Source organism: Mastomys coucha, unplaced genomic scaffold, assembly GCF_008632895.1.
Source record: "Mastomys coucha isolate ucsf_1 unplaced genomic scaffold, UCSF_Mcou_1 pScaffold7, whole genome shotgun sequence".
Lineage (NCBI taxonomy): Eukaryota > Metazoa > Chordata > Mammalia > Rodentia > Muridae > Mastomys > Mastomys coucha.
Window position 1 is genome coordinate 97,552,835 of NW_022196913.1, and position 26,420 is coordinate 97,579,254.

At 43.3% G+C, this 26,420-nt stretch overlaps 2 protein-coding genes across 3 annotated transcripts in view; one reads left to right on the forward strand and one right to left on the reverse strand.

Annotated features, from left to right (window-relative positions):
- Positions 1–921, forward strand: part of Sqle (squalene epoxidase) — a 16,456-nt gene extending 15,535 nt beyond the window's left edge. Inside the window, exon 11 of the mRNA XM_031359664.1 lies at positions 449–921. Within this exon, the coding sequence (XP_031215524.1) occupies positions 449–641 (193 nt within the window). The 3' untranslated portion in view covers positions 642–921. The remainder of the gene's footprint in view (positions 1–448) is intronic.
- A 567-nt stretch (positions 922–1,488) lies between these two features.
- The window catches only part of Washc5 (WASH complex subunit 5), a 52,407-nt gene continuing 27,475 nt past the window's right edge, over positions 1,489–26,420 (reverse strand). The window contains exons 11-29 of one of the 2 annotated variants that reach the window (XM_031359662.1): positions 24,282–24,411; positions 23,240–23,352; positions 21,682–21,848; positions 21,524–21,599; positions 20,708–20,818; positions 19,775–19,915; positions 19,059–19,139; positions 18,462–18,563; positions 17,581–17,760; positions 16,396–16,520; positions 14,354–14,516; positions 13,480–13,582; positions 13,312–13,391; positions 12,170–12,273; positions 11,235–11,364; positions 9,327–9,423; positions 7,101–7,254; positions 5,738–5,825; positions 1,489–1,989 (exon numbers count right to left, since the gene is read on the reverse strand). In XM_031359662.1, coding sequence (XP_031215522.1) covers positions 1,933–1,989; positions 5,738–5,825; positions 7,101–7,254; positions 9,327–9,423; positions 11,235–11,364; positions 12,170–12,273; positions 13,312–13,391; positions 13,480–13,582; positions 14,354–14,516; positions 16,396–16,520; positions 17,581–17,760; positions 18,462–18,563; positions 19,059–19,139; positions 19,775–19,915; positions 20,708–20,818; positions 21,524–21,599; positions 21,682–21,848; positions 23,240–23,352; positions 24,282–24,411 — 2,202 coding nt within the window. In that variant the 3' untranslated portion in view covers positions 1,489–1,932. The remainder of the gene's footprint in view (positions 1,990–5,737; positions 5,826–7,100; positions 7,255–9,326; positions 9,424–11,234; positions 11,365–12,169; positions 12,274–13,311; positions 13,392–13,479; positions 13,583–14,353; positions 14,517–16,395; positions 16,521–17,580; positions 17,761–18,461; positions 18,564–19,058; positions 19,140–19,774; positions 19,916–20,707; positions 20,819–21,523; positions 21,600–21,681; positions 21,849–23,239; positions 23,353–24,281; positions 24,412–26,420) is intronic. The other variant, XM_031359663.1, reaches the window with a different exon arrangement.

Genomic DNA, 26,420 nt, shown 5'->3' on the forward strand with positions numbered 1-26,420 from the left:
AAAAAAAAAAAAAAAAGATAACTGAGAACTCTGAATTCAAATATTAATCTTACAGGATTGAAATTTAGTAGTAGTTTTGCTAATGCAGACATATACTTGGGAAGTCTGAGAAGGGAAATTCTTCAAAGCACCTATTATTATAGATCTACAATCAGAATATCAGTTCTGATGCTAAACCCAGGCTGCAGCAGGCTGCAGCTGCTAGATTTGAAGATTAGCGGAAGAAATCAGCAGGAAAAATAAGACTTACGAATGAGTGTGGCCACCAGCTTCTCAAAGCGGTCATTTTTTCTAAGTAGTTTTTTATCATTTAAAAATTAATTCTTGTCACTGAATGTAACAGGCAGATGAGCTTGCTAAGTCCTCAAGTGTAGAGTGCATTAAGCTTTTATTGGTGACGTATATGAACCTTTATGACTAATTTTAACATTTTTCTTTCCTAATACAGATTGTCTCCTCACCCTTTGGTGTTGATTCGACACTTCTTTTCCGTTGCCGTCTACGCCACGTATTTCTGTTTCAAATCAGAGCCATGGGCTACGAAACCGCGGGCCCTTTTCAGTAGTGGTGCTATACTGTACAAAGCGTGTTCTATAATATTTCCTCTCATCTACTCAGAAATGAAGTATCTGGTTCATTGAAAGGGAAGCCACTTGGAAGTCAGGTCCCTTGGGACTTGAAGAGAATGTATATAGCATAGAACTGTATCACTTCTACAGTGGCCATTCAAGGACCAAGCTTGTGTATAAGCATGTAAATATATGCCTTAATTTACAATTGAAAATGAAGGGTCAAATAAGCTAGATGTTTAAAAGAATGATTGTTTCCACAAATTAATGCTAACACTCAAGTTTTTCTTTTGATTTCAGTATTTGGGGTGACTCATTGGGACAAGCCAATAAAATGAAGAGTGAACTCTTACGGTCTTTTGGGTTTTGTTGTAGACATCTTTATATAGCTTCATAGTCAAAGAAAAGTCACACTTTCTATCGGATAGAAAGTGTTTGTCAATATTTATTGTGTGTACACATGTTTGGGCATGCCTGGGTGTGATACACACATTCATGTGGAAGCCTGAGGTTGACATCATGTATCTTTACTCTCACCTCACATTATGTATATTTGAGGCAGGTCTCTTGCTCAACCTGGAGCTCCAGGCAGCTTGTTTTCTTTGTGTGGTCTAACCACCAGGTTCAGGCAGAGACTCCTGCTATGTCTCATCCAAGTTATCCTGGAGGATGGCAGCTCCCTTGAAGAGGAATTTTCATGGATAACCAAGTTACGAGTTTGAGTTTTAAAAGTTTATCACTAAACTTTTACATGCCCACCCTTGGCCCCTGCCACCTTGACAGAAAATCCTATGGCTAGCAACCTGGTTTTCAGCTTGGGCAGAAGCTGGAAGAAGAGCTGGCACAGGGAGCTCTAAAGGAGCTGCTGGGACCCCAGTGTGTTTGGGACTAGAAGATGGGAACCTCAGAACACAGTATGTAGGACAGGAATTGAGTTTACTGCTGGGCTGTCAGTGGTCCTTACAGACCTACAGTGGATGAAGCATCACCCTCCTACCCCAGACTGTCACAGGGTTTCCTATAGGGTATTAGTTTTTCATCACCAACAGGGCAACTCACTTCTGGCAATTGCTGTTTTACTGAAGATCTGGAGTTGCACAAATAGTTCTTTAGAACATAAGAAAGACCAAGTTACACTGAGCATTTAGAACAGGCAAGTACAAAACAGTTCTGCTTGTACATGATACAAATTCCATATGATGCCATGATTTAAAGAATATATTAGAGCTGAGAGCCATCTTCCTTAGAATGGCTGATGATTCCCATAGAGAGGAAAATGCAAGTTGCATGAGGAGTCAAGTATCTTCATTTCCAAGTTCATTTTAGTCACAGAACGTCCTATCATTGAAGCAGGAAAAGGAAGTCACAGGACTGTTCGGAATTCATCGAAAATGAAGTTAGGCACATGGGCTTCAGCCACCTGGAATATTAAGCAGAAATTAAGTCACAGCATAGTAGCTGATGGAAATTCACAATTTTACATATGAAAATCTAAGAAGTGAGAAAGTTCTTCTGTTGGAGGAAGGTGAAGCACTGGAATGAGCTATGTGTCATAGGTAAACTAGGAAATAGCCCTTCATTGCTGGTAGCTGGTCTTAGTGTCTCCTTACTGTGTACCACAATGCAACATCTGAGGGGGGAGGCCCACCACCTCCACAAGCAGGCTTGGCTCCTAAAGGCAGTAGGATTTAGGAGTATGCCAATGAGAGATAATAATAAGAAACACGAGACCAGAGAAGAACAGGAAGGTCTTGAAAGGCCTGCATTCCTTAACCGCTTTTAGTAAGGAAGGTGGCATGGAGGCAAGGTAGGGGACTGGAACAGGTGATCTCTGAGCTAGAGAGAGGTTTGAAAAACATTGCTTTGTGTGTATGTGTGTGTATGTGTGAGAGAGAGAGAGGGAGGGGGAGAGGGAAGGAAGCAGGGAGAAAGAGGGAGGGGGGGAGAGAGGGAGAGGGGGAGAGAATTAAAGGCATTTAAACAGACTTAAGCATGAGATAGGAGAAAAGGGGTGCTTAGAAACAAGACACAATCAACTGTGGACACAGCTCATTATGGGAAAGACTAATGACACTTCTGCAAAATCTATACATACCCTTGCACATGTATTCGGGAACATTGTGTATGTTAATCTCTAGCAAGTAAATTCCTAGCAGTGCATTTCTGGGACTCTGGGGTAATTACACCATCAAAGCTTTAAGGCACAAAGCTAAATTCCCTTTAAAGGCTGAGGTTGCTATTTTCCCATTCATACCATGTAGAATAAACCCAAGTGCAGAGCCCAGTCTCACTTGGGAGTCTAGTTTGGTTTACGCCCTGGATATAAGTAGGGCTGAGCTTTTCCCAAATGCTTACTCTGCTTGTACTTTACTAAAACTTCCTGTTAATATCCTTTACCCATCTCCATACTGAACAGAACATTATCAAGGAAATGCCCACTTTTTTGGTTTATAGGTAATAGTTCCTGTTTCACCTCTCTCTTGGTTTTTAAAAAGGCAGTTGACAACATTTAATCTGGCATTAATTAGAAATCAAATCTGAGTCTTTACCTTTCCATTTTCTTTGTGTTATGGTAAGGAAGCTATGCTGGTACATATTTGTCTAAATATCTGCTAACCGATCTGCTTCACAATTCATGTTAACTCCTCTGTCTGTCACTGGTTTTAATAACATGGGTCCTATTTTGAGGCCATATCACAAGTCATCTATCCCAGAGCCATCAAATGACTGCTGTTTCTCCCTGGTTCAAGGACTCACTTTGTCCTATACAACACAGAATATATACATGGATATATTCATTGGTCCTGCTATTCTCATACTAGTATCACACTACTTTCATTTTTATAGTTTTGTGTTAATGGTGCTTTGTAATAATTGTTTTCTAAAGAAACAGTACTTGGGGCTGGAGAGGCAGCTCAGCATTTTAAGAGTACTGACTGCTCTTCTAGAGGTCCTGAGTTCAATTCCCAGCAACCACATGGTGGTTCACAACCACCCGTAATGAGATCTGATGCCCTCTTCTGGTGTATTTGAAGTCAGCTACAGCATACTTATGTATAATAAATAAATAAATAAATAAATAAATAAATAAATAAATAAATAAATAGATAGATAGATAGATAGACAATAAAAAAGAAAGAAATAGTCCTTTATAAAAAGTCAAATTAAAAAAGCAAGTTGAAAATAAAGTGGGGCTTTGATGATGACAGTAAATCTATAAACGAGGTATCTCGGTGGCAAGTACACTCTAAAAAAGACCTCCAAAATCTTACAGCTTCTCCCTGAATTCTTCAGAGTCCCTCTAGTGTCTATTATTTTTTTAATGTATCTGTGGAGGTCAGAGGCATGTTAGATCCCTAGGAGCTGAAGTTATAGGCAGTTCTGAGCTGGCTGACATGGGTACTGGGATGTGACCTCTTCAAGAACAGTATGTGATCCTGACCACTGAGCCACTGCCCCAGGTCCTAGTCACATTACTAATTACACTATTTCCTCCATACTTCTGTGAATGGGACCCTTTTCTCATACGTTAAGCCGTTTTATTTTGTCCTTTTATTATGTAAGTAGTTTATTTGTTGAATTTGTTTTTATTTTGCTTTTTTGGTTTATTTTTTTGAGACAAGATTTATACTATACAGCCTTGGCCTGGAACTTGCTATATAAACCAGGCTGGTTTCCAACTCATAGAGATCCACCTTTCTCTGCCTCCCAAGTGCTGGGATTAAAGGTGCACACCACTACACTTAACTTTTACTCATTTTTAATTTTCACCCAGGGATTGTTAAATACCAGCCCTGTGAACTCATTTAAAAAATTTTTTTTCATGATTCTGTTCAGTTCTTATTACATTCTTAATAAGCAGTACAAGTTTTGTTTTATCCCCAAATCTGTTATATAGTTTCACCTTTATTTTATTTTAAGATTTTATTTATTTTATGTATGAATATACTGTTGCTGTCTTCAGACACACCAGAAGAGGACATGGGTCCCATTACAGGTAGTTGTGAGCCACCATGTAGTTGCTGGGAATTGAACTCAGGACCTCTGGAAGAGTAGTCAGTGTGCTTAACCACTCAGTCATCTCTCCAGCCCTCACTTATTTTATTATCTAACATTGTACAACACAAACAGGAGCAAGTGGCAGTAACATCGTGTGACTTAGCAGGAATGTACTGTTTATCATTCCACTAAGTACTGTACAGGCATGAAGTTCTAAGAGATCAACTTTGGCTTTTGTTATTAAAAAGTGCCTTCAATTAAGAAAAGGCTTTTAAAAAACATGTATTTATTTATGCATACAGGCCATAGAATTCTTCTGGAAGTCAGAAGAAATCTTGTGGGAGCCAGTTTTCTTCTACCACATGGGATCTGGGACTGAACTTGGATTGTCAGACTTGGTGGCAAGCACCTCTTACCTGATAATCTATTTTTTTGGATTATCAGGTAGATAATCTATTTTTAACATATTAATTTTTAAAAACAAGAAATCATTTTTCCAGCATTTGTTACAGGTCTTTATATTTTTTTCTTTTTTAAAAAGAATTATTTGTTTTATGTATATGAGTACACTGTAGCTGTCTTCAGACACATCAGATCAGATCAGATCAGACACATGAGATCCCATTATAGGTGAGCGACCCTGTGGTTGCAGGGAATTAAACTCAAGACCTCTGGAAGAGGAGCCAGCGCTCTTAACTACTGAGCCATCTCTCCAATTCAAGTGTTTACATTTCTTAACTCAAACTTTCCTTTGTGCTTAAACTTCTTAAAGTTGATATTACTAAGGAGGGAAAAGAAGAACTTTCCTAGAAGATAAAAAGCAATTCTTTACTTCTAGAAGCAGTGGCCATATATAGCGTTGGCTATGGCCTGGCCTTAACATGCTGTGGGCAGTTGGTTGTTACGGAGAGAAAGAAATTATTTATGTCCCTGGCCAGTTAGGAATCCCTTCCTTGTCTGCCCACTTCACTGAGCTGGCCCTGAAGTGGGTGGAGTGCGGAGGGAGACAGAAGCCCTCTACTGTGCAGGGAAGATGTGTGTAGCGGAGAGCAGGTGTGCAGCAGCGGGAGGGGAGAGAGCATTTGACCTCAGTCCTAGTACACCCAGGGCTGCTGTTCTAGAACTTGTGGATAGGTCATTACTGTCATCTTTCACTGTCTGTGGCTTACCCTTCGGGGGAGTTTTGTGTACCGAACATAATCCTCCAGGAAGAGAAGGGCACCCACAGCATCTGCAGGCATTTCAGGCATCTTCTGGCTGTAAAAGAAGTCTGGGTCAGCTAGCTGCTTTGTTATGTTAACATGCCCTTACTTGAGCAGTGTACCAAGTCGAACAAATCGACAGGGCACCCTTTTGATTCCTATGAAGTAATTAACCTGCTCTTATTTAGGATCTAACACTGCAGGAAACAAGAAAAGTAAAGTCAATCCTAACCTTGTCTCTGGTTATAACATGGTCCGGCAGTCTGTTTAGAGTCTGGACAGACAGATCTACACTCTAGAGTCGCTTCCCTTTGATGTCCTTCAGACTCCAAGAGGCAATCAATGCCTGTCAGCTCCCACGCTTCCCCATTCTCTTGGCCTTCAGCTACATTTGTTTGCACACCCATTAGAAGTAAATGAGTAGCCAGGACTGGTGGTACCAGACCTGCAATCCCACCTACTCCGAAGGCAGATGCAGAAAATTTCCAATATAATGTCCACCTGGGCTTTAGACTGAACTCAGGGCTGGGCTAGGAAACAGTGAGACAATGTCTTGAGGAGTCCATAGGAGGGCTGGGATGTGGCTCAGCTTCAGAGTTCTTGCTTGATGCATACAAAGTATGCATTACAAGAATAATCTGCTATGTTGGCAAAAACAACCAAAAGGCAATCTGGTAACTTCATGTTCAGCTAGGCTGACCCCTTCAGGCAGCACAGAATGGAGCTCGGGACACAGCGCCCTAGGACTTTTGTTTGTTTTGTCCTATCCTAGAAAACCCACAAGTGAACAGAAGGGAGCAAAGAGCTAGCAGAAACTGGTTTATACACTGTTATCTAATAGAGAGTTGTGATTCCTGTTTTGTTATACACCACAAATGCAGACGCTCCCCTGGCCTTGACACTGAGGAATCACCCCCTTCCGTGTGCAGATTGTGTCTGGGTGTGGACACCTAGGAGTGTGACTCCCTTTTGGTGAGTGGAGCCATGTCTTAGGGGTAGAGGAGTAGGAATGTAGAGCTCACTGACCCTGAGAGCCAGAGCCAACATGGCAGAGGCACAGGTCTGCACTTGCTTTCACATGGTGTCTCCTAATCTCCATCAAGATCCAGTCTTACAAAGCCCCTGCCAGTACAACTACAGGGTATTTCCTGGCAGGGGGACAAAGGATAAGCACAGGGATGCTTGCTCCTTGGGGAGGTGCCCTGACTTGTCTGTAGATCTGAAGCACCTTCCATTCCTGTCAGGACTGTAATGAGAGGGATTTGTTGTGAGAGGTTGCAGTTCCTTTTTGTGGCATTAAGTTCCACTATTTCTGATTGGCCCTCCATACCTTGTGCACTGCTCCATTGTGGAGCGAATAAACTGGCCAATCAGTGCCAGGAATTGCTCAGTGTACCGGGAGTGAAACTGCTTCAGCAGAGTGAGCAGACCTAAGACGAGAGGTGGCCAGTCAACAGGGTCAGCAGGTTTCCGGCAGACCATGCCTGTGAGAGAACAAGTTACAAGTAAACTATATGCTTTTGACAGTGTCCACTGAATATCAGCCCTCATCAATATCATCATTGCTGGCAGGTTACTATTTTGAGGAAACAGTAATTATGTGCTACCTCTAAAATTAGCCATGGGGCTAGTAGAACATTCTAATGGTCTGAAGTGTTTAGTTTTTTATCATTATTGTTTATTTTGTTTTATACTACTAATATCCTCTATGGTAGAGACTTACAATGTACATTAATGTGAATAAGAAAACAAATTCATCTCAAATTGAGTTAATGGCAGCATGGTATTTTAGATACCCAGAAGTATCTTACTAAGTAAAATTAGCTAAAATTTGGGTTAAAACGCTTTAAAACTTATGTTTAACAACAATTTTGAGTGTTGAAAAGAATAGAATCTGCTGAGGTCAAGTGAGTGGAGGAAGAATGGTTCAGATGTGCCAAAATACCATGCGATGGTTTCTTGGGGCTTCTGTAAAATCTGGTGACTCGGACCTGCCTGCATGGCTATGCTGAGGAGCAGGTGGAGTTTAGGGCCTTCAGGGGTTTGGAAGCATGTGGAAATGTTAGACGTATAGTACCTGCCTTCAAGGCTACAAAGCTACACTCAACAGTACTGCCATGAAGACAGACAGATCGGTGCATCAGGACAGAGTCCAGACAGTTTGACCATCAGAAGATTCACAGACTTTTTACGAGCACAACAAGCAATTTAATGGTGAAAGAGAAATCTTGTTAACATGATACTGAAATTGGGCAGCTTCATGGAGGGAAAGGGGGGAGAGGATGAATCTGCCCCCACATTAAACTGGAGGTAAAAGATAACTTGGATGGTTCGTAAACCTTAACGTGAAAGTTAAAACTACAGAGTTTCTAAAACTGAACTTGGAAACCAAAGTCTGGGAGAAGACATTTAATAGTCACAGGGACTGCTGAGTGATGCTCGTTTGTTTCTAATCTGAAGACTCAGTGTCCCACTGTCATGGGACAGCCTTTAGTTGGTTCCACCAATATGAACAGGTCGATGCAGTGCCTGTGAGCACTTGGTGGGAAGAGGCCAAGGTGAAATTCAATCAACCCTGTGCCCTCCCTTCCACAGTGAGTATTGCTCACAGGGCCATGCCTGACAAGAGGTGGCCCTAACAGAAACTGTCAGAGGAACAAGGCCTAGAACTCATGGCTGTTTCTGAATGAGAGGAATAAAAACCAAACCAAGCCAAAACAACAACAAAAGATAAGACAATCCAGAAAACAAACAAAAAACAAACAAAAAAAAAACCTCCTAAATGTTAGGCTCTAACTAGAGTCCACAATTTTACTTTAAAAACATTTTAGGAGAGAGGAAGAGAAATAAAGAAGAGATACATTTTGAAGTTTTTAAGAAAAGAGTAATACAGTCTTGCTTGTAGAAATGTTCTTACAGTGCTACTGACTGAATGGCTGTCATGCTAGGTACTTTTAAAACCAATTATATATTATACAGCATTTAAAAACCCTGCTTAGTTAGATGTAAAGTCTAGAGAGAGAGGATGAACCTGGGGATCTCCTAGGGAATTACAGGATGCTCACAATAAACTGGTCAACAGCAAATTAGTTGTATTATTAGCCAGGACACCTACATGGGAAGCTTTGGGTATGTTTGTAGCAAATGCTCCGGCATGCAGTCACGTGTACATTACAGTCTGAGATACTCACGTGTCAGTCCTTAACTACACTGCAGCTCCTTTGATAAAGTCCAGGAGGCAGCAGCTCACAGGCACTTGTACTAATAGAACGTGCACATACAGAAGTTTCTTTCATACCATAATCAGCTACATGGGCTTTGACTGAGGAGAACCAAGTGAAGATGCTTCCCATTCCATAGGAGGCAGGTGCACTTGGCGGATTTGGAACTCACTGTGTACACTCCATCAGTGATGTTCTATTGCATGGTGCAATGACACTGTCTATTTTGTTACAAAAAGGTCTGACGTATGACACAGCATTATAGTCATAACTGTGTCTGTAGACATTGACCTATTGCTTGTTAATTACGAAGTAAAAATTTGGCACCATCATACCTAGATTTTTGTTATATTGAAGTTTTGGCAGCTGTGCGATCAAAAACAGAAAGTTGATGATTGGAAAATAGGGTAAGCGCTTCGTTGTTATGTAAATCTGGAAAGAGAAAGGTAAGAAAGACAATAGTTTCTCCATCTCACAGACTATGACAGAACACAGTTTCAAACAGAAAGCTCTGATATGCATTCAGTTTGCTTTTGTGACGCCTCTAAGCGGCATTATCAGTGGCCTCTGGAGATTCCCTCAGCTGTCGCTCTGTGCACCTACTCTGTGCACCTACTCTGTGCACCTACTCTGTGTACCTACTCTGTGCTTTAGTCGTTCAGCTCTCCTTGGAAAGAGCAGCTCTGCTCAGAGACTAGAGTCCCCACCCCAGTCCCGTTACTATCACTTGTAAAGGGAGGGGCGAGAGGTGACAAGCAAATTCAAGAGCAGTTAGGGTTAGCTGTGGAGCTGGGCAGGGCTCTGTAGCTAACCATGGCTGTGCTTCAGAGGACTCAATTCAGTTCCCAGCACTGACATGGTGGCTCACAATTGTCCTTAACTCTAGCTCCAGGGGACCTGACACACCATCTTCTGGTCTCCTTGGGTGTCAGGCACATATATGGTACATATACATACATGTAGGCCAAAACTCATACACACCGGGCAGTGGTGGCGCATGCCTTTAATCCCAGCACTTGGGAGGCAGAGGCAGGTGGATTTTTGGTTTCGAGTCTAATCTGGTCTACAAAGTGAGTTTTCTTTTTTCTTTCTTTCTTTCTTTCTTTTTTTTTTTTTTTTTTGAGACAGGGTTTCTCTGTGTAGCCCTGGCTGTCCTGGAACTCACTCTGTAGACCAGGCTGGCCTCGAACTCAGAAATCTTCCCGCCTGTCTCCCAAGTGCTGGGATTAAAGGCGTGTGCCACCACCACCCGCAGAGTAAGTTTCAGGACAGCCAGGGCTACAAAGAGAAACCCTGTCTCAAAAAACCAACCCCTCCCCCCAAAAAACCAAACCAAACCAAAAAACCCAACCCAACAAAACAAAAAAACAAAAATCTCATACACATAAAATAATCTTAAAAAAAAAAAAAGAAGTAATGAAGGAAATGTAAAGGCAAAGGGGAAAGATCCAAGTGGCAGAGAGCACAGTGTGACAGCAACTGCTGAGAGAGCACAGTGTGACAGCAACTGCTGAGAGAGCACAGTGTGACAGCAACTGCTGAGAGAGCAGTGTGACAGCACCTGCTGAGAGAGCACAGTGTGACAGCACCTGCTGAGAGAGCACAGTGTGACAGCACCTGCTGAGAGAACAGAGTGTGACAGCACCTGCTGAGGAGAAAGCCAGGTCCTCCTTTGTCATAAGCTTCCCCAGGCAGTCTCCCTCCCAGTTAAGATGGCAGAAAATTCAGGGCAGACAAAGCCATGCCATCCCTCAGCTGGCCTTCAGTCCAGAAGACAGGGAAGCACGCTGGTACAGAGCCCAGGCTAGTCACTGGCTAGCACCCCATTAGTATGGAGGCTGGGGAAGTCCTGGATCCCTTCAAGCCTCAGGCTCCTTGCCCAAAGATGGCCTTCAAGACCTGGCACTGACTTCCGAGGAACATCAGTGCTTTCTGGAGCTTGGAGCTGCACAGTGTGGAGCCTGGCACTTGTAATTCCTTATGGTCAGCAGGGGAAGTACAAGCAAGACAGAGTCATGTGACTACCCAAGCCCCAGACAAACCTGCACTGACACTTTACTTTCACCTATGTCACATCAGTCTCACAGCTAGGGAGGTGACATCACTTAGAAAAGGTCAAAACATGACAGAATGAGGTTCTGGGGGCTGAATGTAGGTTTCTATAATATTTCCACACTAGACAAAGTCACCTGTTGTATCACACAGCCCTGTACCCCACCCAATTTTATATTTTAGTCATTAACCTTATTCAGGGGGTTGTGAATGCCAGCTGCCTCCAGATAGGCTGTGATTTCATATAAGAGTGTGTTATCTTCTTTGGGGTAAGGAAGTGAAGGGTCTCGATAGTGGGCTTCGATGTCAGCCAGGAGAGCCCTAATGGAGGAGAGAAGCAGTGATAATCGTGAGTTTATACATCTGTAACCAACTCTTGTCCTTCTGTATCCCAATCTGCAGGCCTCTGACTGCGTGTCACTATGAAATCTTACTTAGAGTTACTTATCTCTTGGAGTCAAGCTAAACCAAGTGGTTTCACTACTGAGATTATGAAAAAAAAATTATTAACTTGTATGTGCATGTGTGCGTATGTGTGTGCTCGTGTGTGTGTGTGTGTGTGTGTGTGCCCATGGAAGCCAGGTGAGGTCTCTGATTCCCTGGAGCTAGAGTTCCAGGTGGTTGTTAGACATCTGACAGGGTGCTGGGAACCAAGTGCTGGTGCTCTGAAAGAGCCACAAGTGCTCTTACCGCTGAGCCATCCCTCCAGCTCCTCATTATTCAACTGTTTTTATGACAGGCTAGACTGTTTCTAAGACCTATTTTGTTAGAAGAGCTGACTTTGAGATGGAGAAGCTTAGATTGTTTATCTTCACAGAAAGAAATGAGAGCAGCTGTTCGGAGGGGAGGGGATGTGTGCACCAGAGGATATGATATGTTAGCCTGCTTCCCCCCAGCCCCCCGCCCCGCTCTCTGGGTAACTACTGCTTAGTTCTTTAGATTCCACCTCTTGGAGATTCTATTAACAACAGTTAAGTTAGAACATGGACCTAGTAGTACCGCTGTGTATTATGTGAGCAATACCTGTTAAAAACCCAAAGACCTTACATGAACAAGATGCGAACCTGGGTGCCAGGAAGGTGGGCAGCCAGGGCCCACAGGTGGCTGTCTCCACCCTGGCACTTACTTATTGAGGTTATCCAGAGCAGCTGCCAGATGTCTGGAATCAAATCGACACGAAGAGTTTAGCTCATTGGCGATCTGTTGTCTCAAGATTTGCATCTGTCCAACCTGAGAACAAGAGAGAGAGGGAAGAGGTGGCACACATGTGGCACTTGAGAGCACTCAGCGTGTACAAACCAACCTGGAGAGACTTCCAGGGATGTATGTGCCTTTGGTGGACACCTGTCTGCTACACTCTGTCTCCCAGGTAGCTATGGCAACTTTGGTGTCCTCTAAATGCCTCTGGCTATCCTCTCTACCATCTGAGCAATAGTTACACAGCAGCTTCATATCTGAAATAACCATGTTTAACACCAGGAAGCAGTTCAGGTCAGGGGTTTCACTGCACCGGCACTTTTACAAAGTAGGAGACTGGATTTTAAAACAAGCTGGTTTTCATCTAAATAACCAATTGCCTCATTTGTCTTTATTCCTCATTTCCAAAAGCACAGTGCTTTATTCATAGCATATGGATAATTTATGCACCCAAAGATTCCTGCTTGACACCCAGGCAGACAGACACAGCTGGGAGAGGAACAGATGCACTGTTGTAATGCCATGAAGAATAAAGCTGGTCTGCAACTTGATAGACCAGAACATTGCATGAACTTGGAGGAAAATTCCCATTTCCTTGTTCAGAAGAACCTCTGACTGGAGGCACTTCAGAAACAATACATTTTCTTGAACACATGGGAAGCTGTGCATCCATCCATGAAAAGCCCAGCCAGTGGCAGCTCCAGAAAGAAGGATAAAGGAATGAACGGTGTGGGAAATAAGAAGAAATCATGGAAGTTTAGTTTTAATGACAAAAGGAAGGAATAGGTTTTCAAAAACCATAAAGTCATAGGAAAATAATAATTTATAAACCATGGTGTTGATTATCCCTGCTTTCCATAGCGTACTTTCATCACACAGTATTGATTACCCCGCTCCCATATCATACCTTCATCACACAGTATTGATTACCCCGCTCCCATAGTATACCTTCATTACACAGTATTGATTACCCGGCTCCCATAGCATACCTTCATTACACAGTATTGATTACCCGGCTCCCATAGCATACCTTCATTACACAGTATTGATTACCCCGCTCCCATAGCATACCTTCATTATAGCCTCCAGGTAAGTGCTCCAGATCTTCTGTGTTTTGGTGATGGCAGAAAGATAAACTTTACTTGAATTTGCTGAAAGTTAAAATATCATCTTAATTCAGTCAGTTCAGGAAGGCTACAGTACCTTTCTGTCTGCCTTGAGGAGGCTTGGGGCACGTACCTACTATGCTTTTTAGAGGGCTGACAGCACTCATGAGTGTCTTTAAGGTTTCTTGAACAGTTCTCTCTCTCAGGATAATTTTCTGAAACATACTGAGGAAATTCTACAAACAAGAAGCCATAATCAAAATGCAAATGTAACAAACCACCATTCCCGTTATCTCAGATGCTGTGTGAACATCATATGCCTAGGTAACACGGACTCCAAATGGGAAATTAGCAGGTACTCGGGTTCCTACTATGGGCAGAAGCTACACAGAGGAGTCAAGGCTTCAAACACAAGTCTGGATTTTCCAAGTTGGAATTAACTGAAGCAGTCTACCTATAAGATTACCACACTGGTCAAAGAGGCTGTAACTTACGCTCAGTTCTCATCTCCCTAGTAAAATCATCCGTGCTTCACAGCAGGAGAAGTCCGGACAGTGAGTTTGTCAGGTGAGACCTGCTATTCTTCCCAGATAGAAACCAGGCGTGAGGTCGGTAGCAGGCAGTCTTTGTTTACTTGGCAGGGCTCATAACCACCAAGGTGTGTCTGAATGTTTCTAGAGAAGCTTAATAGCAAAGGGAAGACCCATTCTGAACAAGGGCAACTCCATTCCAAATGCTGGGGTTCAAGACTGAATTAGGATAGAAAGTGGGCCAAGCAGATGTCCATCAGTATCTGCTTCCTAGCTACATAGGAGCAGTGTGAGTGACCAGCTGCCTCATACCCTTGTGACCATAGTGGAAGCCAATCTGGGTGCCAGGCCTTCCGTCCCATGATGGACTAGAGTCTCAAAGTGTGACCTACAATATAGCCTTTCTTCTTTAAGTTGCTCTTGTTAAAACTTTTACCATAGCATGACAGAAGTGACTGATGTGAGGTCCAGGCTCACCTGTAGCTCTTTTACAATCATGAAGCACAGAAGCCTGTCCAATCCATTCAGACCAAAAGTCCCCAAGGTGGTCTGGATTTCTGAGAAGAGGCGACTGCTGGTCACTTCTTGATGAGTTTTCATGTCATACCAAGTGTTCAGTTGGTCTATGTAACATGTCATTCTAAAGCAAAAGGGAAATCGGAAGTCCCAGCAGCTCAGAGGGATGGGATAGGAGCTGGGGCATCAAAAGCCAGGGCACTGGCTGCAGAGCTTCTGTTTTACCCCAGTCCTACCTCAGCCTCCTGATGCTGGGATCAGGTGTGAATAGGCACTGCTGGTTCTGACTTGCGTTTCCTCACTTCTGGCCAGGCATCCTATCTTGTCTGCCTGATGACTGCCTGATGCCTCAGGAGTAACTAAACCTCAGCTAGGCCTCCTTTCCCCACTGCATGCTCCTTCCTTGGTTCTATTTATTTCACTGGGCTGAGCTACTACTGGGAACCAAACTAAGAAGATGCCAGCTGCCAGGTTGGAGGCCTCTAGGGCCCAGCTGCCTTTCTACAGGATGTTTCGTAAAATTTCCATAGACTGAGGACAAATGAGAGCCTAGCACCAATTTGGTAGAGAGGAAGCTTAGAGTCTTTGAATAGTGGTGTGAGAGGGAAGATGAAGCTCATTATATGTAGATGCCCATCTTCCTGGCACCTCTCAGTGACTCTTCTTGGTCTTGGGAATGCAGTATGGTGACAAGAGTGGCAAAGAGCATCATCATCCACTGAGCACTCAGTATTATCCTGTGTCACCCTCATAACAGCCCTGTGAAATACAAGCCAGCTAACCTCCATTTTAGCAAGAAGATGGAGGGCCAGATAGGCCTGCTCCCAAGACTATATAATTTCAAACCTTTGGTTCTCAAGCTATTGAAGGTCTCTGAGTAACTAGTGAATCCTGTAGAAGGCATGGATGTCCTCGTCTCACTCCTAGATCATCGGACTCAGCAGGTGTGGGGTAAACTGGTCTCTGCAGGTCAGATGTGCTCTACGCACATGGGCCTCATGTTAAAAATACCATACACCATACACACATGAGGCTTAAGAAGGAGCCAATAGCCTCAAGAGCATGGAGTAAATGCAATATATCCTTTACACCCAGGCCTAGGGGTCCTGTTACCCAGTGCCAGCACTTTAAATGTGAGGAACCTAGCTCTGATGATGAATTCCCAGCCATGTGAAATCTCTGCTAAAAGTATGATCAGGTTACTAGGCAGGGTAGATTTCTACAAGGGGTCAGTGGTTCCAGGTACCTACACAAAGGACTATTTTTCTTGCCAGTGACAGAAAGAATATATATCTGCTAGAAATCTCAAAAAGTCCATCTACAGTTGACAGACTTTCATAAATCTTGAGGGACAAAGGAAGCCAAGACTAGTAGGCAGTATGGAGTGTTTAAGGAAGGCATATGCTTTCAGCAAGACAAGGGTAGGTGGGGAGAGACAGGAACCTTCCTTTCTCTCTGCGAAAGCCTACCTAACATGAGCCTCTGTGAGCATGTGCTCAGGGGTAAACTGAGTCACGAGACATAAACCTGCTCTTTCCTCAGGTGGCCGTTGCAAACTGCTTCATCTGAGGCTCTAAGGAAGAGGAAATGGGTTTGGCTTCATTTACTGAGTGGCACTGTGTTGCTCAGCAGCAGTTTGAATTACATGAGATTTTCACCCTGCTGAAGGGTGTGTGGTAAGAGTGCAGATTCACTGCACACAAAGCTGTATGGTGTGCCCTTGATTAGCACAGTGCTTTGGGGGCTGGGGCTTGGCATGATCTAGGTACATGCTTTTGTGCCTGAATTTCTTCATCTGTAAAGTGGTAATGGCAACAAGGCCTGCTGCCTAGAATGCCTGTAAGGAGTGAGAACGCAGATTCATGGAACATGGGCCAGTGCTCAGTAGATAACGGCTCTTATTAAGTGCTTGGGTGCTGGACTAAAGACAAAGGAGCACACCTCAGTGACACAGGCATGGATGTCGGGAGGTCTGAAGCTCATCCACACTCAGAAATACTTACTTTGGGTCTGTGATCCGCAAGATTTCTCTGCAGAGTCGACCAATAAACGTTATAGACTCATCCACAGGCGCGAACTTTGGAATTGGAATATGAGTGGATTGGTACATACTCTGCCAGTCTTGAATCTAGAAAACAAGACCATAAATGTCTAGTTCAATTCTGATAGTGTAATTTGTTATCTTTTCTTTACAGAATCTTACAAGCAGTGCATAGAGGAACAGTTAAGTGTTCCTTGGCTTTGAAGAGAAAAAATTTTAAATTGCCTCCTCAAATGCTACACAGAATAAAAAAGGAAGTAAGGGCTAGAGGTGTGGCTGAGTGGGTAGAGTGTCCCCAGCATAAACCCAGGGTTCCACTCCAGCACCTCACCAGCCAGGTATAGCCACGCAGGCCTGCAATCCCACCGCTAGGGAGGTAGAGAGGGAAGGACAGAAAGTTCAAGGTCATCCTTGGCTAAACAGTGGTTTGGAAGCTAGCCTGGGCTGCAGAAAAGTGAGAAATAAAGACAGACAGAAAAACATGGTTTTTTGTCTTGTGAGTTGAGATGGTCAATGAAATCTAAAGATGTAAAACATAAACTTCAACAATCTTTTGAAAGTGTCACCTGTATGTGTCAGCCTTGTTAAATGCTATGTAAAAGCAGTGGCACTTGAATTTGTTCATATTTTGTGGTTCATGAGATATAAAAAACAACTTTCATAGCTATTTTTCAAACAAGATACACATGGCCCATAAATAGACAGCCATTAGGGAAGCAGGCATCAAGAGGACCCTTCACACCCCACAAGGCTCAGATGTGGAGTGGCACGTACTGGCAGGGGCATGAGGGAGGTGGACGCCCACCTGCGTCCTGCTGAGGGATGGAGGAGCTGTGGACAGACTGGAGGTAACAAGGCTCCCACTGTAAGCCCCTGGGTTCTAATGGGTAGAGCAGCTGCTGCTAAGGCCACTTAGTGACATCTGTTTTCTCCTGACACAGCTCCCTGAGGCCAGGTTCTATGCCCACTCTCCTCTTTCCGGCAAGTTTCTGAAAGGTGCTCTGCAGGACTCAATGGTTTTCAGTAGCATTACTTAGATAAAAACAACAACAAAACTTTCTTGTTGGTATTGCTGAGATATACAGTGTGTATTTTAAATATGAGAGTTAACAGATATAGTCAAGAATTTAAAAAACTTGTTCAATACCTTTGTTCTTAAGAAGTTATTACACTCTTGTTCCACATTATAGTTTATAATACGAGAGACTTCCTCCTGCCAAATCTTCAGACCATAAATGTTGACATAGTCCTGTATATACTCAAAGGAACGATGGAATCCATCCATGGTGGCTCCCAGCTCTTTCAGCTTGGGCATCAACTCACTTGGCTATACAGAAGACAGGAAGACTATCAACAGGAGCCAGCTGTCAGCACTAACCTCCTTTAGACCTAAATGGCACACTAAGGGACCATAGTCATGGTTTTAGACATAGTCAAAGCTTTAGAAAAGTTTCCTTCTGCAGCTAGGGTGACTGGCAGGTAGTGCCCTTAGATACTCTACCAAGAACAGACATCATTCATTTGGGAAGGAAGCCTCATACAAAGGATATAAAGATGAACACTGATGATTTCAATAGCACCAATTTATAAACACATCTAATATCGTACACCTAACACTTAAGTTGAATTTATTGAAGTGAGACATTCCTTACACAAAAATTTCTGGCCTATTCATTTTTCTCTTTAGAAAAATTACCATACTTTTAAATAGATAATGCAAACTTATAAAAAAACAAACAACCCCGTCTTTCCAGTTTCTGTCTGTGTTATGGTAATCAAGTTCTTTGGACAGTAAGTAACTCTGAGTCGTAAGCATCAACTCAGTTCTTAAACACAGGATGAGTAGGAAAAATTCATTTTAAAAGGGATTTTTTTTGAGTGGATTATAGAAAGAATCAAAAGAGCATGTAATTTGTCACTACAAAACATATATTGGACATGCAGGAGAGAGAAGGACCTGTCTTGTTCAGAATGGTGTCCCAGTACACACTGGGAACTGAGTGACAGGTCCAATCTGAGCATTTGTACCTTGGCACGAGGGTTGAATATCAGTCCCCGGTGAAGGGCGAAAGCCACGCGCTTAACCAGCTCTTTCCTTATTCCATCTTCCAGCAACTGCTTGGGATCCACCTAAGTGCAGATCAAAGGCATTCAATGCCGTCAGGAAAACCAGGGCGATGGCTCAGAGGGTCTGCAGTGCACCATTTTCCAACTCATCTCTAAGTGATCTACATTTGTAAAATTCTGTCCCTAATCATCTCTAGAGGGATAGACTGAATATAGGACTCTGTTCAGCCCAGTAAGTCTCAATTTTACAACATATTACCAAGCTGGCAGATATGGACAGTTTTTAACTGCTTTACATTTTAATCATTTCATTAAATGTAAAGTGTCCTTTCTTACAGCAAGTAGGAAGAGATAGTGAGATGAAATTCCAAGTTCAGGTCATATGGTTGTCTTTAATTATGAACAATCAGGGTTATATTTCTTTTTTCTCCATCAACAAAAGGGTAAAAACAAGTTTTGAGCAGCACAAGGTGGCCACATTCCTTCCCATTCCACATGTAATTACCAGAATATCAAACAAATGGCCACAGGCCACACAGAGCAGCGTTTGACCCTTACCTTGATGATGCCCACCAGGGTTGTTTTCATCATCAAGATGCCCTCGGTAAAGATGGAGATGGCATGAGTGAGCTTGGCAACCTTTAACAGAGAAGATCGGGGGGTAAAGTATGTCACAGGAAAGAGTCCTCACTCCTGTGCTACACAACTGGTACTGCACTGGGCAAAGGCAACAGGAAATGTGTGTGTGCTTGTGTAAAGGACACTGGTGTGCCTGTGCCTGGGATGGACATGAGGCTCTGTGGGGGACAGTCGTCAGCAGTTCTTCGTCCTTTAACACAGCACTTCTCTCTCTGGCTTCAATTTCAGGTCTAAACTTCAGGGCTAGCCTCAGGTTAAGCTGCAATTCACAGCTTCCCAAGTGTATTCAGAGAATTTTTCACTTAACAATATTTTTAACTTATGATAGGCTTATTTAGATGTAACTGTAGCTTGAATATCGTATGTACAAAGAAGGAGTGTGGATGTGGAAAGTCCAGGTTGTGGAACACAGGAAGAACAAGGACATGCCAGAATGTTCAAGAGAAAAGAGCTCTGTCTCTACAGAGAACTTGGGTGAGGAGGGCTCACTGGAGAAATGTCGAGAACACTAAAGACTGCAAACCACATTATCAATGAGAGTGCAAGAACACAGCCACAGGTAATCTGCTGGCCCCCAGGATATGCTGGGAGCCACTGGCCAGGGATGTTTCATGTTGGAGTCAAGGGCATTGCACCTCATATCTTGGGCCAAGCTGAGCGTAATCCCTCAGCTTGTCCTTGTCCAGGCGGGTAGGCACTTCGATGATGTCATGGGTCTGAAGCTTTATGATCTTCAGGAGAGATGTGAACATGCTTTCTGGAATGATCTGCAAAACCTTTGATGAGAAGACCAGGAAGAAATACAATTAAGTATCTATATGGGTTTTTTTTTAAGCTGATGAATAAAGAAGATGAGAGCAAGAAGGTTCCAGTGTATAGGACTGCAGTTTGCATAAGAAGGGGTGCTGAGAAACTTAAAAGAACTATCTTGAAAACTGTTAGAAGGGTGCTGGACATGTGGTGCACACCTTTAATCTCAGCACCAGGGGGTAACAGAGGCAGGAAAATCTCTTGTGAGTTCAAGGCCATCTTGGTCCACACAGCAAGTTCTAGGACAGCCAGAGCTATATAGTAAGCTGTCTCAAAACAAACAACTGCTAGAAAAACAAGCTCACGCCTTCCCACCACTGTCCAAGATGTCAGTAACATGTAGGGAAGGTTTCAGCCAGTGTATGACACAGAATGACTTTGAACTCAAACATGGATGAGTCCTGGATCCATCACAAATGACTGAAGCAAGGACCAAGATTCTCCTGAACACCTGAACTAGGTTCCAGTAAGAGAATGTGAGCTGCGATCTGACTCGGAGCAGCCAGCTCTGCCCCTGAAGAGGCTCCATTACCTATGCTCCTCAGCGTCTGCACCTCTGAGGCCAGAGCATGTGAAAGCCAGTGTAATCTCCCTAAAAAGTAAATCACACTTGCATGTCTGCAGCTTCAGTAAGAATATGTTTATTTTGGGTACTGGACATCTCTGAAAAGAAACCTAAAGAGCAGGAAGCTCCACCAGGGCACTGTTCACTTAAGGAAGTAGCTAGCCAATAAATCTCAGCCAGAGGCAGCTCTTACCTTTCTCACGTATGACACCAATTCTCCTGAATAATACTGAGACACACTGAGGAGGTCAGGGCTATTTGCTTGATTAATACGTAGCAGGGGAAGATCAAGGGCAGAGGCAAGCTGGAAGGAAACAACACATATCTGTTTCTAGCTTCATAAATGCCTTAGAAACCTCTTTTCCCAAAGTGGAGTAACAAATGCAACATTTGTGCTTCACCCCATGAGGGAAACAACTAGAAAGCCTCAGCAATGCCTCAAACAGGTTCTGACAATACACTAAAACCCCACAGCCATCTACTACGGTGGCAGTGTTTCTCCCATTGACCGCCAGCAGCAGCTGAGCACTTGGGAGACATGTCAGTTACCAGACCTACCACCGGTTTACTTAGCAGTGTGGGAGCAGGGTGGAGAAGCTGCTGTGCTAAGTAACCCTGATGCACCCTGAAGCTGGAGAACTGCTATTCCATGGAAGCCCTTTGCATCCAAGACTCCTTTTCACCAAGCAAACTGTCATGTGGCCCAGTACATAGATCTATAACACAGGCATACAGATCAAACATGTACTGATAACAAGCCATAGATTTACTTTAAAACATATAAAATTCTTTCACCATTTATTAAAGATGAAAGCAAATGTGCATACTAATGAGATGGAGATTCATTTTTACATAAAGAACTAAACCTTGGCAGAACATTTGATGCTGCCTCTGATGAAACGTGTTGTAAATTTTAGTGCAAGGTGGATAGCGTCGTACCCTGACCAATGACAGCAGAGCAAAGCTGATTTTCCTTCTGCCAGGATGGGTGTCACCATTCCTTGCTTACCTTTAGGAACGTGGCTCTGAGTTTGGTAACCATGGATGGGTTTACTCTTATGCTTTCTTGCATGATGGATGTGAAACTGTAGAGAGGGATGGACACATGGTAAGCAGACGAACCCCCTCCTTCATCACGGGACATTAAATTACCTGCTTCCAAATTACCTGTCAATTAATTGCCAGGCAAAAGATAGGTCCCCGACGATCTGCATTGTGATCAGGACTTCCTCCTTGATGTTGATGGTTCTGATCATTTGATGGAGAAACTTTCGGGTGTCAGCAAGAAACTGGCAAACTTGTAGATTTGATTCTAACTGGTGAAACTCCTGAACCTATGTTATACAAATCCATTGAAACAATTCAATGCATCTTCTCCCTTAAAAACACTTCAAATAAAGTACAGCACTCACAAATACTTTCTTGACAAATTTTTCATTTCAAATTAAGCTTCAGAAATCTATAAAACAAGTTCTAAGGAAGTCCACAAGTGTCTAGGATTGGAGAACAGTCCCCTACTCTTATCCCAAGCACAGAGACCACGATAAGTCAGCATGTTCTTCTTCCATTTTAGAAGAAATAAACACACCCTGGGAAACAACTTTCTTCCTGAGTGTGCCCACACTAAGCTGGAGTGAGTTACAGCACAGCTACTACAGTACACCACGAGGTTCTTGCTGCTTCTTTAATGTCCTCAAATTTTCATGTGTCACTCAAGAGGCCTGGGCTATATGCCTATATGAATAAGGTAACAAAACAAAACAAAACAAAACAACAATGGGGGTTAATGAAGCTGTTTATAGTTGTGCCACAGACTAAGAAGTCCCCAAACAAGTTTCTGGAGTGAGATGCTCTGAGTTAGCTGGAAATATAAGATGAAGTTGTTACTTGGTGACCATCAGGATAATCTCAAAGAAACAGAAAGAAAAAAATCGAAGTTGGGCAGTGGTGGTGCACGCCTTTAATCCCAGCACTTGGGAGGCAGAGGCAGGCAGATTTCTGAGTTCGAGGCCAGACTGGTCTACAGAGTGAGTTCCAGGGCAGCTAGGGCTATACAGAGAAACTCTGTCTCAAAAAAAAAACCAACCAAACAAAAAATTCCAGAGAAAAGTTGACCATTTACACAGATAACATCATTATATAACCACTTTTACTTTTTGTTTACTCTAGTATTTTCCTCCCAAGGCACACATATTTTACATACCTAAAAGATGGCACAGACCTACATTTTTTTTGTTTTTACACCTTATCATAATCTCAATATTTCCCAATTATTTTCATAATTTGGCTTTTAAAACGCATTATTTATTCCAGTTCTCTTGCTATACCTCTACTCAAGCTGACCACTCAGTTATCCCAATTTTCTAACCGTGTGATACCACAGGGGCTGCCTCTGATGAAGTATCCTTTTAGATACATTTTTATGGGCAAAGTAATAGGTAGATTAAAACCTGTAATTTCTGACCTAAGACATAGTTTCAAGATTTTAAAAATTATTCTTAATTGTGTGCATGTGTGTGTCTGTATGTGAGCATGTGTATGAGTGCAGGTGCTCACAGAGGCCAGAGGCATCAGCCTCTCGGGAGCTGGAGTTACAGGTGTGAGCTGCCTGACACAGGTGCTGGGAATGGAACTTGCATCCTCTGCAAGAGCAGAAGGGCACACCCTCCTAACTGCTGAGCCAACGCTCCAGCCCACGGGCTGGGGGTTAAAAGGACGTGCTTACCTCCTCCAAAGCTTGTATTAGCTGCACAGTTTTTCTGCCTGCAGCGGTAGAATCATCATAATTTAGAGACAGTATTTGTTTTGAGATCTCTCTGAACCAAGCCTGAAGATTTTCTGTTAATACAGAAACAAGAAAAGCATATTGAGACCCAGATTCCTGTAGCTTTGCATGTAACTCATCTTGTACAAGTGTAAGCTTCATAGTACTTTTACCGGTGATTAAGATAACTCCCAACAATACTCCAACCATCAACAGCAATGTGGAGGCATGTGCCCAAACAAGATAGGTTCTATTTCTGCATGGACGGCCTAGTCTGTGACACTGACCACTCAAGGGTTAAAGGCCCGCACTTGAGTTGCAAATGGTAAGTGGTAAGGTGCACTCGGACACAGGGAGGGGTCAGGAGGGTACTGACTGATGGATGTGACACGGAGACACTGAGGAGTTTTCTGGAGAAGTGAAGGTGGAATGAAGAAGGTTATCTACCAGAGTGAAGGACAAACACAAATAGAGGCTTCTGGGAAAGGAGGAGACCAACATGCCAGAACCGGAGGTACAAGCAGGGAGTTGTGGGAATTCTGGACGGTTTAAGGGGTGACATTAGTACTCATGACTTTAATGGTTAGAGTGATGGTTAATCTTGATCATCAACCTGACTGGTTTACAACAACTTATGAGACACACCTCTGGGCATGTCTGTGAGGCCTTTCCAGAGAGGTTAACTGAGGAGGGGAGACCCACTCTGAATGTGGGTGGCACCATCTCATTGGCTGAGGTAGACTTAGTAAAGAGCAGAAAGTGAACTGAGCACCAGCACTTCCCCTCTCCTCTCCTGACCAGAGGCCTCACAGCCCTGCCTTCACACCAGCTCTGCCATGGTGGACTATGCCCTCAATTGTGACCCACAATAAACCCTCCCTTCTCTAAGTTTGCTTTGCCAGGTATTCTCTGACAGCAATGAAGATAGTAACAGCCAATTTCTAGGCTTCAATAATATAAACACTTATCTTAAACACACCCATGACTCCTCTTCAGCAATTACCATTTTTCTCCACTCGGGTTAGTGGTTTCACCCCTGAGAAGACATCGGCAAGCTCAGTCACCCGCTCCGAGCCCTCCTTCTTGTAATGCTCCCACTTGGATTGTTTCTCTGAAAGCATTTGCTTGAACATCTGTTGACAAGACGTAAAGATGTATTTACTTAAGAGAAAATTCATATCAGACAGTTTACAAAGAGATCCTGATGAATCCCAATTTACTTTAAAGAGCATGTAACAGAGGGCTGGAGATGTGGCTCAGTGGGTAAGGTGCTTGTGGTGCAAGTGAGGGCCAGAGTTAGGATCCCAAGGACTCATGTGAAAACTAGACAGGTATGGAGGCAGAGACAGGAGATGGATCCCTCTCGAAAGCCCACTAGCTGCGCCCTCATACTACACACCAACACATGAGAACATCCACAGATGTTAATGTGTATATACATAGACTCACAAGAAATTACCAGTGACCCTGACACCATCCCTTAGCACCACTATATTACAATCTGAAGTGGAAAGCCAGACAGCTGTTCCCAGGCTAGTTGTACAACTTGGAGGGCTTTGAAAGCCAGTTCCCAGGCCTTGAAGACTCAATTTAGAAGGTCTTGGATAGGTCTGGAAATTAGCACTTGAAAATGAAATTAATTTATGACCACCGCCCTATGGCCTTTTCTAGAAAATAATTCCCATGATTTCAACTTAGTCATGGGAGGGTTGAGTATCATCTTGCCAGAGGACAAGGTAATGAACTAAATGACCTATGTAAGCTCCTTCTTGCTCCCTTAGATGGCAACTCCGCTCACTGACTTTCTCCATGACAAGTAGGCCTATGCAGAGTGGAGTTGGCTAGTGGAGAAAATATAACTAGAGGTTGTTTTTCTCTCTCTCAGAAGCAAACTACAAAAACCATACTGATATCTAATCAAACAACACACAAAAGCACAGGATTTTTACACTGTGCTCTTATGAGATAAACAAGCATGGATATTACTTTCTCTTAAGAGTCTGCATTGGTCAGCATCATAATGAATCTGAGAAGAGGGCCAGTGGGACAGGAGACTCCACCTGCAGGTGAGAGACTAACGGTAGGTGAGATTGTGGAGGAAGAATCTTAGTTGTCCAGAGAGGACATGTGACCAATGAACAACACGTAAGAGGAGGAGCACTGAGGATTATTTATGGACTCTACCCTGGCTTCCCGAATGCCTGGGAGAAATTGATGTCATTTAACAGTGGCAAAGCAACACCATAAAACAATCTTAATTGCAGACTGAGCGGCTTCAGGCCTCCCACAAGCTATTCACTGAACTCAAGGGATTCCTGTCTGCTAAGAACAGAACTGGGGATAGAACCTGACCTCTGTATTCATTTGTTTAAAACATTGTATTTACTGTGTGTGCACAGATGATGTATGTGTAAGAGTGTGCACACACACACGCTAAAGGCCAAGTGCAGCAGTTCTCAGGATTGACCTCAGGTTATGAAGCTGGCACTGCAAGCCCAGGCACTGCATTAAGAAGTTCGCCAAAAAAAAAAAAAAAAAAAAAAAAAAAAAAGGTCGCCATTTACAAACAGGAAAGGAAACGCAGGTCCAGTCCCTGCACTTTTCAGGAGGTTGGGAAATAGTTCTAGGTCAGTGAGAGCTCTGAGGAAGCAGGAAAGCAAATGAGAGAGTAAGTGGCAGTGTCAGAAGTCAGATCCACTTCTGCTCAAGCCCCAGCTTCTGTCTTTCCAGCACCGTTCAGTCTACTGTGCTCCTTCATTCTCTCTTCACTTCTCTCCCTATGTGAACTGACAGAAGCAAGCTGCTTCCACACAGTCCAGTGAGCTGACTGTTGCTAGAGATGCAGACTCAGTCAGATAGCCCAGGCCGGCCCTGATTGGGATTAACAGCATGCATCACCACAGGTAGCCAAGATAATATATTCTTTGGTTTTTTTTTGTTTGTTTGTTTTTTGTTTTTTTCGAGACAGGGTTTCTCTGTGTAGCCCTAGCTGTCCTCGAACTCAGAAATCTGCCTGCCTCTGCCTCCCAAGTGCTGGGATTAAAGGCGCCTCCACTGCCTGGATAATATATTCTTAAAGGACCAGTGTTTTTAGTGGGTTGGCTTGATGCTGCTTGTATTATAACGCTAATTCCCCCCCCCC